We start from the raw sequence: 15,572 nt of genomic DNA, 5'->3' as shown, positions 1-15,572 counted from the left end.
ATGATGGATAAAGGAGAAGGAAGAGCCAAAGACTGATTCTAGGATTTCTAGGTTGGGCTTTTGGTACCATTCACTAAGACTGGGTCTCAAAGGACTCTATAGGTTTTTGGAGATTAAGCTGTTGATAAGATAAGGTGTCAGTACAGAGTCTTAGTAAGACAGAGTCCATAATGATTAAGGAGCATAAGGCAAGCTGAGGGCAAAGCTCAAGCTAAGAATAACAATCCCCTGCCCCAACCCCTCCTATTCACCTGGTGGGATATGTGTGACATTCCTCAGGCACTCTTGGCTGCCCAAGAACAAAGGAAAGGGGGAAACAAATGGTTAACTGATGGAGATCATAGTCCTGCAGGATATGAGTTTCCATTAGTTTATAAAAATAGAATTACCCTACAACCTAGCAATAGCACTATTAGGAATTTATCCAAAGGATACAGGAGTGCTGATTCATAGGGGCATGTGTACCCCAATGTTTATAGTAGTGCTATCAACAATAGCCAAATGTCCATCAACTGATGAATGGATAAAGATGTTTTTTATATATATATATATATATATATATATATATATATACACACACACACACACACACACACATATATACACACACATACATATATGTGTATATATACACATATATATGGTATACATGTGTATACATATAATATATACATTATATAGATATATAATGGAATACTACTTGACAATGAAAAAGAATGAAATCTTGCCATTTGCGACAACATGGATGGAACTGGAGGGGATTACGCTAAGTGAAATAAGTCAGAGAAAGATATGTTTTCACTCATGTGGAATTTGAGAAACTTAACAGAAGACTATTGGGTAAGGGAAAGGGAAAAATAATTTCAAACAGAGAGGGAGGCAAACCATAAAAGACTTAAATACAGAGAACAAGCAGGGTTGATGGAGGGACAGTGGGGAGGGAAAAATGGGTGATGGGCATTGAGGAGGACACTTATTGGGATGAGCACTGGGTGTTGTATGTAAGTAATGAATCATGGGAATCTACTCCCAAAGCCAAGAGTACACTGTATATACCATTTGTTAGCTAACTTGACAATTATATTTAAAAAAAGTCTTCATAAATTATAGGAAAAAGGCAATCTTATAAATAGCTTAATCTCCAAAAACCTATAGACTCAGTTTCCTGGAGCTCTAACATCACCCTCCCCTCCATAGTGATGTGGGGAACAAAGACAAGAAGGAAATGATATGCATAGTTAAATTTCTTTATAACCTGCAGCCCACTGACAAATTCTTGAGGTAAATACAGAGTATGTGTAACATTTCTCCAGGAACTCTCTACTATCTTAATGTCTTACCAGAGGGAAAACAACCTAAGCTTGACAATAGCAAGGCCTCTGGTATCTTTAGCATATGAAAGTCCTTTTGAAAGCCTCCCTTTTTGCCTTTACCTCTCTAAACTACATAGCATATAATCAGTCACTCTTCACAACCCCAGTGCCTCTTTTTCTGCCCGGGAGTCCTATCCCAGTGCTTTAATAAAATCACCTTTTTGCATCAAAGACATCTCAAGAATTCTTTCATGGCCATCAGCTCTGGACCCCCACCACTCTAAATCCCCATCACATAATAATGTACATGAAAGAGCCAGAGAGATACTCAATGTTTAGTGGGCAGTTGTATGCATAAGTGACTAATTTAGGAGCGAGAATAGGCTAAAGGCAAAGATGTGGGAATCATCAGTATATATAAAGTAATTGAAACCATAGAAATAGATAAGGGGCGCCTGGGTGGCTCAGCTGGGTAAGCATCCGGATTCAGCTCAAGTCATGATCTCATGGTCTGTGGGTTCAAGCCCCCACGTCAGGCTCTGTGCTGATAGCTCAAAGCCTGGAGCCCACTTTGGATTCTGTCTCGGTCTCTCTCAGCCCCTACCCTGCTCACGCTTTTTCTCTCTCTTAAAAATAAACATTAAAATAAATAAAAACATTAAAAAAAAAAACATTAAAAAAATCTTTTGTTTTAAAAAGTCTTAAGAAAAGATAAGAAAAGGATTTAAAACAGTAAATGAGGCTTCTAGTGAAAGATTTTTATTTAAAAGAGGAGTACATTGGGGTGCCTGGGTGGCTCAGATGATTAAACATCCAACTCTTGATTTCAGCTCAGGTCATGATCTAATAATGGATTATGGGTTCAAGCCCCACGTCAGGCTCCACACTGACAGCACAGAGCCTGCTTGGGATCCTCTCCCTCTGTCTCTGTCCCTCCACCACTCATTCTCTCTCTCTGTCTCAGGAAATAAACTTAAAAAGAAAAAAAAAAGAAATACATTATTAAAAATTCAATGTATTTTTGAAGTCTCTTAGAGTGGTTCACTCCATCGCATTCAAGTATCAATTTACTTATTACTTAGGTAAGCAGTAAAATGCATGGACTTGAGTATTTTGGCTGCATATATCCCTTTCCCATTTGTTGTTTTCCTTCAATTTTATCAATATCTAAGTTGCTAACAGGCAGTAATTGCTTTGTGAGGGATTAGGTAGTAGCCAAATGCATTAGGAACCCTTAAACTGAAAATAGTAAAAAAAAAAAAAAAAAGTTGAAGTCTTCCTGGTATTTATTTTTAAATTTTAAAATATTTTGGTTTAACTTAGAGGCATTCATTTGACCTAGAAGCATAGGCCATGAGTTTTGGACCAAAGTTATTTTCGCAAGAGAGAAAACCATAACTTCTATCTGAGTTAACTTAGTGCTTTTATTGCACCTTCCTTCGAAGTTAGTAGGAACTAGTTATGTGGTATGCCAGTAATTACTTACCAGAATAAGTTAAATAGAAGTTACCCTATTTGGAGAGGTGGAAGAATGGAAGAGTGAGTAGACTGAATAAACAGGAAACTAAATGGCTTCTAGAAAATTATTGGAAAATATTTTAATGCTAAAAAGTTGTTTCAGATTATTTTGTAAATTCATGCATTTCTAAGACCCTTAAACACAGGTTACAATCATGATTTTGTAGTATTACATTTTATCTATCTTGTCTTCATGATTATTGCTTTTTTTTTAGAAATTATTTTTAAGAAAAATATTTTTCTTCTAATTTTTTAATGTTTATTTTTGACAGAGAGAGAGCGCGCGCCCGCAAGTGTGGGGGAGGGGCAGAGAGAGAGAGGGAGATAAAGAATCCAAAGCTGGCTTCAGGCTCTGAGCTGTCAGCACAGAGCCTGACATGGGGCTTGAACTCACAGACTGTGAGATCATGACCTGAGCTGGAGTCAGATGCTCAACCAACTCAACCACTTTTCTATTGTAATATTTATTAGCAATAAGATTTAAGAATAACAAATAATCCCAAAATAAATTTATGAGAATTTAAATATTTTTGTTTTTGTGAGCTTTAAAAATTATATAGTTTCAGTAGCTAGAGAATTGAATATTATAAGAACTATAGCTTTCTATTATTTTCTGATTTTTTGTTGGAAGTGTAACCATATTCCTCATGTAGAAAATTTATTGTCATTATTCCAAGTAAGAACAAAAAGGACTCAAAGTAATCCATGTTTTTAATAGATGTAAGTTTCAGGTAACTTACTTTCCAAAGAAATCTATACAATTATATATTCAATAAATACATTTCTGATTCCAGTAATTTCATGTGTTAAACATTTTTAGTGTATTTAAAACTACCTGAAGACATTTTGTTCCTATTTAAAGGTTTCAAATTACTAAACCAAAAAAATTCCAATAGCTCAGTTAGAGACCAGAAGAATAAGTAGCCAAAAAGTTAGTATCTTATGAACTGACTGGCCATGCAAAAGGAAGGTAAATCCATCTCTTGATGACAGCTACTTTGTCTTTGAAGTAAAACATGTGCATGCAGACCTTTCCTTCCTTAAGTTTCTGAATCATTGCATTCTAGCTCTTCTTTTTCCCTTTAACTGCTTTATTGAGATCTAATTCACAAACCATAAAATTCACCCGTCTAACATCTACAATTCAGTGGCTTTTAGCATTTTCACAGAGTTGTTTATCCATCACCACAATCAATTTTATAACTTTTTTTGTCCAGGAAAATACTCTGTACTTCTTAGGCAGCATCCTTCTGACCCTCTCACCCCCAGTGACCTCTAATCTATTTTCTATCTCTATGAATTTGCTTATCCTAGATATTTCATGTAAGTGGAATCATATGGTATTTGTCCTTTTGTGTCTGGGTTATTTGATACTCAACACATTGTAGCATGTGTCAGAACTTCATTATTTCTTATAAATGGCTGAATGATATTCCATTGTATGTATATACCACATTTTGTTTTTCCGTTTATTAGTTGATGGGCACTTGAGTTGTTTCCATCTTTTGGCTACTGTGAATAATGCAGTGAGCATTTGTATACAAGTGTCTGAATCCTGTTTTCTATTCTTTTGGGTTTACACCTGGGAGTGAAATTGCTGGATCATATGTTAATCCTATGATAAGCTTTTGAAGAACTACCACACTACTGTCTATGATAACAGCTGCATCATTTTACATTTCAACCAGCAATGCAGAAGGGTTTCAATCTCCACATCCTTGTCAGTATTTGTTTTCTCTTTTTTTCTTTGTCTTTTGTTGTTTTAGTTACAGCCTTTTTAGTAGGTGTAAAGTGTTATCTCATTGTGGTTCTAATTTTCATTTTTCTAATGATTAGTGATGTTGAGCAACTTTTCAAGTGCTTATTGGCCATTTGTATATCTTGTTTGGAGAAATGGCTTTTTAAGTTCTTTGTCCACTTTTAAATTGGCTTGTTCATCTTGTGGTTGAGTTGTAGGAGTTCTTTATATGTTCTGGATAGTAAAACCTTCTCAGATATATGATTTGCAAATATTTTCTTCCATTCTGTAGGTTGTCTTTTTACTTTTTTAAAAAAGATTTCATTTTTAAGTAATCTACACCCAACGTGGGGCTCGAACTTATAACCCCGAGATCGAGAGGTACACTCCACTGACTGAGCCAGCTAGGTGCCCCGTCTTTTTTGCTTTTTTGATAGTGTTGTTTGGTACACAAAAGTTTTTAATTTAGATGAAGTCCAATTTATCAATTTTTTCCCCTTTGTTGCTTATGCTTTTGTTGACACACCTAAGAAACCATTGCTAAATCCGAGGTCTTGAAGATTTACTCATATGTTTTCTTCTAAGAGTTTTGTCTTATTTTTAGGTTGTTGATTAATTTTGAGTTAATTTTTATATATGGTGTAAGGTAAGGGTCCAATTTCCTTCTTTTGCATGTGAATATCCAGTTGTCCCAGCATCACTGTTGAACAGACAGTTCTTTCCTCATTTGATTGTCTTGGCATCTTTGTTGAAAATTAGTTGACTGTAAAATGCTTTTTTGAGTTTATCAGAATATCTTTTTTCATAGAAATAGATATCTTGTACTACCTCTCAAATGTACAGCAACTTGAGAGGTAAGATGAATTTTTAAAACAAAATATTTTGCAAACAGACATTTTCTCATTTCTCATTTTTCATTACATTGAGTATTACAAAACCTTAAACCTTTATTTAAAAGTGTCCATGATTATTATGTTTGCTATGTGCATGACAGATAAAGCTCTACCTTCATCTAAGAGCTGCATCTATTCTGTTGTAGCTAAACATAATTTAACATTGCAAATTGAAAATGTTCTATATTATTCTATACTTCCAGGTTCTACACTTCCAGAAATTTACTGCAGTGCTATACACATAGTGGGTACTCAATAAATGCCTAGTAAAAGAATGAATGAGTCTTTCTGAAGTAGATTTCTCTTAATTTCCTATGCAAAATATGTACTAATATATACACATTATTAGTATAATTTATTTCCCTTTATATGGGCATCAGTCACTTTGATTTTTCCCAAATAACCTCATGTCTTTGTAATGGTTTTATCTCAGCCATTATAAATTATTAATTTTGTGGCATTCATTTTATACTAATAAGTCCATCACGAAGCATCCCATAATATGCTCTGTGTAGAAATGGGTTTCAAAGTCCGTTACGAATAGGAATTGAGTCTAGTTGATTGAGAAATTAGTGACAATTCACAGGGGTCTGTGAAAAGAGCTGGCTTTATTAACTCAGGTGGCATCTCCTGCAGCGGCCACATTTCTACCCAGATGAAAGATGGAGCATATGTTTTCTGACTTCCTTTGCTGTCAATAGATCTTCTTTTTCTGTAGTTATACCAAAACTGATGAATCATTTCCTTGAATGGTCTTGTGGTCAGAGTATACAGAATTGGGTTCAAAGCACTGTTGATAGGCAGAATAAAAATCACTACCCAAGAGGTTATGGTACCTGAAAGAGAAAAATGTGATAGTTTTAGTGTTTGTGGATGTTTACAAGGTATAGAAGCCCCTTTTCCTTGTTTTTCCCCCAGTCCTCTTTTGAGTCTTAATTTTTTCTCTTTGATGTCACATAATTAAATACCAAATCTAATGTGTTTCCAGAACGTCTTTCCAGGGTGTCAGTGTTTGAAGGGAGTGGTGGTAGAGCAAAAAAACCAGGGTTCTTTGCTAAGTAGCTTTCCTTGAATACATCAACAAAAGTATTCCATTAGGTAGAACCGTTTTCTACCAAGTGATTACATATTATTGTGATATGATTCCATTTTAGGAAAAATAATATTGTTTAGCATCCAGATCAAACCTTTCCCAATATTTTAATTGCTGGATAGAACATATAGTATTTCTCAGAATATACAGTCTTTAAAAGATTTCTTTTCTGCTATTTTTTTGGTTTTAAAAATAGGTATGCATTTTTAGGCTTTTGACTAGATATTTATTTCAGTAAAGAAATCTTTGGCTAAACTTATCTTAAAAATCACTGTAGTACATAGGTAACTCATCATATTTGCTATTATAATTTTACTGATGCTATTTTCCTTCTTTGTTGCTTATGAAATGTAAGATAATATCACCCTAACCATGGGGTAAAAAAAATTAAAATTGTATGTTCATAAATTTTAAGAATGTGAATATATACTGTATTACAATTAATAGCATTTTGGACACTTTTTTATTGTAGTAAAATATACATAAAGTAAAATTTACCATTTTAATCAGTTTTAAGTGTGCAGTTCAGTGGCATTAAGTATATTCATATTGTTGTACAACCATCACCACCGTCCGTCTCTAGAACTTTTTCATCCTCCCAAACTGAAACTACACATCTATGTAAACAATAACTTTTCATGCCCTTTCCCTCCCAACCTGATAACACATTCACAAACTGTCTGTCTCTGTGAATTTGACTATCCTAGTTACGTCATATAAGTGGAATCATACAATATTTGTGTTTTTGTGACTGACTTATCTCACTTAGTATAATGTCTTCAAGGTCCATTCATGTGGTACCATGTTTCCAAATTTCCTCCCTTTTTAAGGCTGAGTAATAATCTTTTGTGTGTATAGGATACATTTTGCTTATCCATTCATACGTTGATGGACATGGGTTATTTCTACCTTTTGGCTATAGTGAATAATGCTGCTATGAACATAGGTGAACCAATGTCTGTTTGAGTTCCTGCTTATAATTCCTTTAACTCCCAGAAGAGGAATTGCTGGGTCATATGGTATTTCTATGTTTAATTTTTTGAGGAACCACCATGCTATTTTCTGTAGCAGCTGTGCTATTTTACATTCCTACCAGTGATGCTCTAGTTTCTCCAAATCCTCACCAATTTTTGCTGCTTTCTGTGTTTTTGATAATAGCTATCCTAATGAGTGTGATGTACATTATTTTTAAATACCAATAATGCATTCTTCAATCATCTTTCACACTCTGGCGTCATGCTCTCTAAATTGCTATGTATTCTAGGAAGAAAAATGTCTTATGTTCTCAAAAAAAAAATGAAGTAAATATTTGATAATCATTTTCACCTGTTTGGTCATCTTAAGCATGGGATTATCAGAATTACAAAGCATAGAGTGTTATTTATTTGAGTTGTTCTTTGCTTCAATGGTAATAGGGTTTTGGGGCATTTATGGAAATAATTGAACAGCTTACTCCTGGTAAACATTTGATTGATGAACAGAGCCTAAGGTACATATAACTCTGACTTATAATTCTTAAAATGAGTTGATGTTAAGGATCTTAATTTTCTTTCTTGGAGGAACACTGCAGAAAGAGACTTGTTATTTCTTTACAGAAAGAAAAAAAACATTGTACCTGGTATTTCTACCTGAAGCAATGAAAGAAATTTCAGCACAAAAATGGGTATCCAGCATAATGCATCAGTAAATACAATAAAGAAAAACCGTTTGGCAAGGATCATCTCTTTTTTAACTTGATTCCGTATTTCAGTTGCTGTTATGGCACTTTGATGAATGCTATAAAACATACTTCCATAAGAAAAAACTATGATGATAAATGCTGCCAAGTTAATACCTATTTAGAACACAAAGATGATTATTAATGTGATGATCATTCTTTCAAAACAAACACACATACTCTTAGCTGTTTGAATGTGAACATGTGTTTTGTTTTTTATAAGAATTATGAAGAAAAATAATGATTTTAAAAAAAAATTTGACGTTTTGTTGAACTAATGTGGAATGAAGAAATTTTAATTTAAAAATGGCATGTTAGGGGCCCCTGGGTGGCTTAGTCGGTTAAGCATCTGACTTCTGCTCAGGTCATGATCTCACAGTTCGTGTGTTTCAGCTCTGCAATAGGCTCTGTGCTGACAGCTCAGAGCCTGGAGCCTGCCTCAGATTCTGTGTCTCCCTCTCTTTCTGCCCCAACCCCGACAGGCCCGCGTATACTCTCTCTCTCAAAAATAAACATTAAAAAAATCAAAAATGTCATATTAAAATGAGATTAGAGTGATTCAGTGAATATCCTGGGCCTTCTAAATTAATCTTTATAATTTTTTAAAATAATTCAATTAGTATATGTGTGTGTATATATATATGTATATATATATACACACACACATTTTTTTTAACTTACCCCTGAAACATTTTTTACAGTAGAACAACACTTGTATGTCTATTTTCAAGCCAAAGACTTGTGTGGGTGGCTACTTTGAGTTTATTTATCTTATAAGGGCAAAGAGTTAAATGTATATTTTGTTTAGTATTATTAGGGTGAATGCACGAACTACAAGTATTTACTGTTTTGTCTTTTATTAAGGAGCATGTTGGAATTTATATAAGAAAGTGGTAATTCAGGGGGAAAAAATCCCTTTAGGGGATTCTGACAGAATCCATCCCCAATGTTGATGAGAAAAACTGGCTAGAAGTTCTGAAATAAAAATGTATAAACATTAGAAGAAATAATGAGATTGAAAATGTGATTTATTCTAATATTTGAATGAAAGGGCTTATAATACACAGTTTCTTACCGAGAAAAATTGCCACGGAGTAAATCTGAGCTCCAGTACTTTCTGTGTCTTCTGAATGAAGAGGGAAGCACACGCCATTGGTGCCATAGTAGTTTTTGAAAAATTCCTTATTGGTCAATGGAATGAAAGCCACGATAAACCCAGTCATCCAAATGAGAATCAGAACTGTAATTGTTCTGCATTTTTTAGGTCTTAAACATCTAAAAGGATAGACAATGCAGATATATTTTTCCAGTGTCAGAAATGTTAGAAGTAACACTGATACTTCTGTGGATAGAATGGCCAAAGATCCTACAATCTGACAGTGAATGCTCTCCATCCACAGCTGCGCGTGCTTGTTGTATTCTCCACGAAACTTGAGATCGAAGGCTCCAATGACAAACAAATATATTCCCATTAGGCAGTCAGCACCTATAGGATCAGTAAATGTTGCGAATTTAGAGAAATAAGTAAGTATAATAGAAATAATGACAAACTAATATTTTTAGTATTAACAAAAAATACCTAATTTACTTCTATTTTGGGGTGAGGTAATTTTTTTTTAATGTTTATTTATGTATTTTGGGAGAGAGAATCCCAAGCAAGCTCCATACTGTCAGCACAGAACCCAAGTAGGGCTTGAACCCATGAACCCCAAGACCATGACCTGAGCCCGAAGTCAGATGCTTAACTGACTGAGCCACCCAGGTGCCCTTTGGGGGAGGTAATTTTTATTCTAACAATTTGTTCATGGATAAGGACCTTTTCATCAGCTCTCTTCAATACGTACTCTTATAGCACCATCTACAGCTAATTATGTAATCATTTCTCTTTTTGTTTTTGGTTTTTTTTGTTTGTTTGTTTTTGTTTTTTCTAATTTCCAAGTCTGTGTGAGCAGGGATATTGTGTATTTTGTTTTCCATTCTGGTCCCATCACCTAGAAGTGTTGAGTAAATGAATTAAATGCAATTATGTTGAGCGTTTGATTAGGGACCGATATGGGGATGTTGTTATTTGGATCCCCTCTTCCAGTGAAATGCTCCCAGCTTAACATGCTAGGGATATCATCCAAAATCCTAGTGAAAGTAATTCAGGAATTGCTGTGATAGACTAATGACTATGAATTTCGGGGTCTATAATTTAGAAGAAAGGAATAATTAACTAGTGTTCTGTAGTCAGTATAATTTTGGAGGGCTTAAGTTATTTACCCAGAGCTGGTCTAAGCAAACCTGTTCTCTCTGATTCTCTCTTCCATTTTTACATCTTTCTCTGTCTCTTTTTAGGCTCTCCCATCCCCCAAATCAGTTGTCAATGTGATGCACTACTTGGTGATTTTGCTTTTTAAATGAACATTTCATGTCAGAGAGTAGGTGAGATTTTTTTTGACTTTATAAGCATTCTATACAAACCTTCCAAAAATCACATCACTGTATAAATCATAAGGCTGGCCCTAATCCTTAAATATTGCTGTGATATTCTAGCCTTCACCAGGGAAATTTAGCATACTCAAAATTTTGTAGTTAATGATACAACGTAGTAAACAATTTCTGAATTCTATTTCTTAGATAGCTTGCAGTGAAAAAAACAATTAGATATTGGACTTTGAATGAGGCTGGGGGTAAGCCATGGACAGCATGCGTAAAGTAGAACATTGTATAGATTGATACTCACTGGAGAAAATATGGACCACTTGACCCACACTATAAACAGCCTGAGGACTGGTCTTGCTTATTTTTCTTTGTAGTCCTCACTTAACGTAATACCTCGCAATCACATTTCAAAAACTTAAAAATATTTAATTCTACCTAAAAACATTTTATTATTTAAATATTTCAAATTATGGGTGTGCCTGGGTGGCTCAGTCAGTTAAGCATCTGACTTCGGCTCAGGTCGTGATCTTACGGTTCATAGGTTTGAGCTCCACATCGAGCTCTGTGCTGACAGCTCAGAGCCTGGAACCTGCTTCAGATTCTGTGTCTCCCTCTCTCTCTCTGCTCCTCCCTGACTAGTGCTCTGTCTCTCTCTCAAACATAAATGTTAAAAAAATTCTTTTAAATATTTCAAATAATGAATGGAAAAGATTTTAGTAGCTCAGAGACCAGAAAAACAGCCATCAGTTAAGTCAATGTCTATATCTGGACATGCAAACAAAACGGTAAATACACCTCTGGATGTAAAAATTAAAGGTTGCCATTTTATTCACAGTAAAATATTTTACCTGCTTTAACAAAATGTCTTCAGAGAAGAAAACCAATGAATGACAGCTTCTTTAATATGTATAAGGTAATTGAATTTTCTTGTTTTAAAAACGTATTTTTCTTCTCACTAAAGGAATTTCATTTTCATTGCAATGAATGTGAACACAATATATAAGCAAAAAGGAGAAAGACTTAAAATCTCATGATGCCACCACTCTTTTTACTCATTTTTGAATAGCAGTGCTTTCATATATTGCAAAAGTGTAATTCCTCTTCAACCAGGAAATACTCACAGCAGAGAGAAATGATTGACATGGCATGCAGTCTGTTCTCAGACCTGATATAAGGTCTCATACAAATGACAAAGACGTTTCCAAAGCATGTGACTGCAGATACAACCCAGACAAATACTCTCTGAATAATGCTTGCCAAGAGGTTCTCGAGAGATGAGATCCCATCAGTGTTTGGTTTACAGCTGCGAACATGTGGTGCATACCCACAGTATTGGAATTTCTTAAAATATCTGATGAACAAAGCGAGAGTACAAGAATTTACATTTAATTCAGTGCCATTATACATTAATATTTCTTTCCTACATTTTCTCAATAGAAAGAAAATATCTTAATATGAGACTCACAGGAATGTAAAACATTAAGGACACTAAGTGAACTTGATTTCACTGTAAAAGAGTTTGAGGGTCAGAGCAGCAAGTGGCCATCATGAATATACAAATGTTAGACGTGTCTTGAAACATAAACAAGCTGTTAGCATGTGATCAAGAGAATTAAAGGAAACTTTTATTGCATTTTTAGTGTTTAGTGCAGGTGAGTGCATTGTTACACAGCTCCTATCGTTGCTGAAACCAGTCTAGCGCTCCGGGGAAGAGACAGCCATATGCTTTCTCCTTTATGCTTCCATGGCTTTTTCACTGTATACTTATGTGATCTGTAACTACGTGTTAACATGCTTATCTCTCAACCAGATTTTGGTACCTAGATGAGTGTTCAATAAGTTTTGTTGAGTTAATCCTTTCATTAATAGACTAATCTTACTGATAAAGTCGATCAATAATTATGACTGTTACCACCAACACCAACACCACGTATTCAGCATCTTCGTATCAGGAATAAATTCTCCAGTCAACTCCATGGGACAGGTATTAACATCACCATAGGAGGAGATGAATATTCAATGGAGGCAAATTATTTGCTGTGAAATTTCTAATAAATGTAGAAATTGAAGTTCAAATCTAATTAGAGCTTTAGAATACATAGCTCTAAAGCTATGTACTCTGGCAAAAAAATAGAAATGATCTTTATAGTATAGACAGCTGTAGCAATACAAGATAAAAGCATGTCAATCACAGTATATTGTCCTATTGTTTAACCCTTCCTTCCTGAGTCCCTTAGATCTGATATGGTTTCTGCCCCAATTCAGGTTTATTCCTTGAGTTGTTTCTTGGGTTTTGTGAGCTACACCATTTTCTCCCAGTAAACTATGTTTGGCTTACTTTAGTCAGAGTGTTTTATGTTGTGTGCAACCAAAGAAACTTTTAAAAGCATCTTCTGTGAGGAGTTAGGAAAAACAAAAAGAATGTCCCGTGTGAGACTTAAAACATAAGTGAAATTATAGAGTGGTGACATGACACTTTGTAAATTATTGAGAATTAATTACCCTGGCATGGAGATCATTCTCATATCTGCTGTAAGATTGCATTCAATTAAGGAACATGTTCCCAAAGCATGGAATCAATGGTACTATAATACACACTGTTTGAATAAAAGATTTTTCAAAGTTTACCAGTTTATCCATACACACTTGCTCCAATCATGTCCTAACATTGGAGGCAATTTTTACTGAGGAGGATTTCTCCATACTGTCCTCCATTTACAGCAATTATTTATTTATAGTTATTTTGTGTTGCTTATGTAAATTCTTATTTTTTCATCTGGTAGCACTTATACCATGTGTGCAAATTACTAGCTCCTCAGGCAAACACCAATATGTATGATGGTGTCAGTGCTGAGGAGAGCTTATAGGAATGGGTGGGTTCCATCCACACTCATGTTCTCTGACATTTAAAAAATCACCTTGATTCTACCAAACCATGGAACAGTAAAAATCATCCCACCCCATAGCAACACTTTAAGAATAATATTGTTTAGGCAAATTAGTTTGTAGAAAATTTGATAGATTGGATGCATTGGGTATGGATGTATTAGCATAGTGCACATGGAAACATAAAAGATTAAAATCAAGGTGAAAAACAAGGAAAACATCTGCTTACATGTGAGAGAGATTCATTAGAGGTCTAAACATCCTTTGTTGGATATTTGAAATTTCAATTCCTTCTAGGCTGCTAAAAATACCAAATTAATTATCAAAATAACATATGTTGTAAGGGTGTAATAAAATGACTTTTTGTGATGGACAATTAATAAGATACTGTCAGTCAACACTGATTGTGAACCAAACATTCATCCTCAGCCTGCCCTACACACTTACTTCCCCAACTCCTTTCTGATTCTAGCATTTATACACATCTATCTCTTCTATTTGAAGTTTTGGATCCTTGTAGATCATAACACAATGCTTTATGTATAGTAACTACTCAATAAATATTTGTAGAATAAATGAACAAACATCTTTTAGACAATGTTACAATAGCAGAGGAGTTTTACATTTTGAAATTTTTCTAATAATTTTTAAATAACAATTTTTTTTCTAGTAAGATGCCATCTAACTGATGGACATTTAAATTAAATTAACTGAGACATCTTTTAGAGGCAATTGTTAGACCATAAAAGATTTTTTTGTGTGTGGTGTAAATAATGATTTATATAAGAGAATATTGCATCTTTGGCTAAAAGTAGCTATAATAAATTCTTAGATACCAGTGCTAATAGAGAAATAGATATGCAGAGATGCCTTCAGAAGATCAAAATAAATGATCCAATATAAACTCCTGGTGATTACAGCAAAATATAAAATCATTACCTAATTCTTAGTTTATAAACATGTAAGATAAAACTAATAGCTACCTGTTGGTTTATAGTGAGCACTCACATGGTTTGGTGGCACTTAACTAACATCCTGGAAAAGTGCTTTTGATTTGAAAGATTCTACAAATCTTACAGAATTTATTAGTCAGTATATAAATAATGATTTCCTCATAAAACTATCCCCATAGGTATATACTTACAGAGACTTGAGTTTGACAAGATAATCAAATTGATTTGCTTGAATTTTCTGGATTGGGTTATAGGAAAGATTCCTGTTTTTTAAAAAAGGCAACAGTAGGTCATTTCTAGAAACTTCTTAAGTAAAGAGAAAATGTATCTCGACTTTGGTACCAAAAAAAAACCAAAAAACAAAAAACAAGTGTAGTAATAGCACTTGCCTTACAGAGCTCATTAAATATTTACAGAAATTAATGGAGATAAAACACTTAGAATAGTGCCTGGCTCTTAGGATTTTGTTAGTGTAGAGAAGGAGCTAAGACAACATAAGAATGGAAGTGAACTAGTCAAGAAATGGCTCTCACCAAAGAAGTGATAGGGTACCCTGAGAGAAACCACACATACCTCACATTTTGCCTAGGTTCTCATTTAGTTAAATGAAAACACAATCTCATTTTGTCAAAAATTGAATTAATAGAATTACCCTGAATACTTTTTCCAATAAATCTTATTCCAAAGAGTGATGTTTGTTCTAATGATTTGTGAGGCATGAAGTGAACAGTGAAAGGCTAGAGCTGGGAACAAAGAGATATAGACCAGAATGACAGTGCAGCTGAATTCTGATGGAAAAAATTTCATAATCCTTTTTGAAAAAAAACAAAAAACAAACAAGAAGCATTGAAACAAGAATCATTGATTAAAGGGGCTTCTCAGGGCAAATTCTTTTAGAAATTTATTCTAGGTTAGACCATTAGTTAAATGGAGGAGCTATTGGGGAGTGGTGATTGCAGAAAGAAGGAAAGAGAGGAAGAAAGACAAATGAAAATTGAGTTGTATAAAGGAACAAAGTGAACTCAACAGTCTAGGAC

At 34.3% G+C, this 15,572-nt stretch overlaps 1 protein-coding gene across 5 annotated transcripts in view; it reads right to left on the bottom strand.

Moving 5' to 3' along the window:
- Window positions 1–5,795: 5,795 nt before the first annotated feature.
- Window positions 5,796–15,572, bottom strand: part of RXFP1 (relaxin family peptide receptor 1) — a 134,794-nt gene continuing 125,017 nt past the window's right edge. For all 5 annotated transcript variants that reach the window (XM_060653891.3, XM_060653893.3, XM_060653894.3 and 2 more), the window contains 6 exons: window positions 14,727–14,798; window positions 13,812–13,883; window positions 11,818–12,047; window positions 9,348–9,758; window positions 8,171–8,389; window positions 5,796–6,298 (listed from right to left, as the gene is read on the bottom strand). In XM_060653891.3, the coding sequence (XP_060509874.1) occupies window positions 5,997–6,298; window positions 8,171–8,389; window positions 9,348–9,758; window positions 11,818–12,047; window positions 13,812–13,883; window positions 14,727–14,798 (1,306 nt within the window). In that variant the 3' untranslated portion in view covers window positions 5,796–5,996. The remainder of the gene's footprint in view (window positions 6,299–8,170; window positions 8,390–9,347; window positions 9,759–11,817; window positions 12,048–13,811; window positions 13,884–14,726; window positions 14,799–15,572) is intronic.

This window comes from Panthera onca, chromosome B1 (assembly GCF_046562875.1).
Source record: "Panthera onca isolate mPanOnc1 chromosome B1, mPanOnc1 haplotype 2, whole genome shotgun sequence".
NCBI lineage: Eukaryota > Metazoa > Chordata > Mammalia > Carnivora > Felidae > Panthera > Panthera onca.
This window is presented reverse-complemented; position numbering and strand designations above follow the sequence as displayed.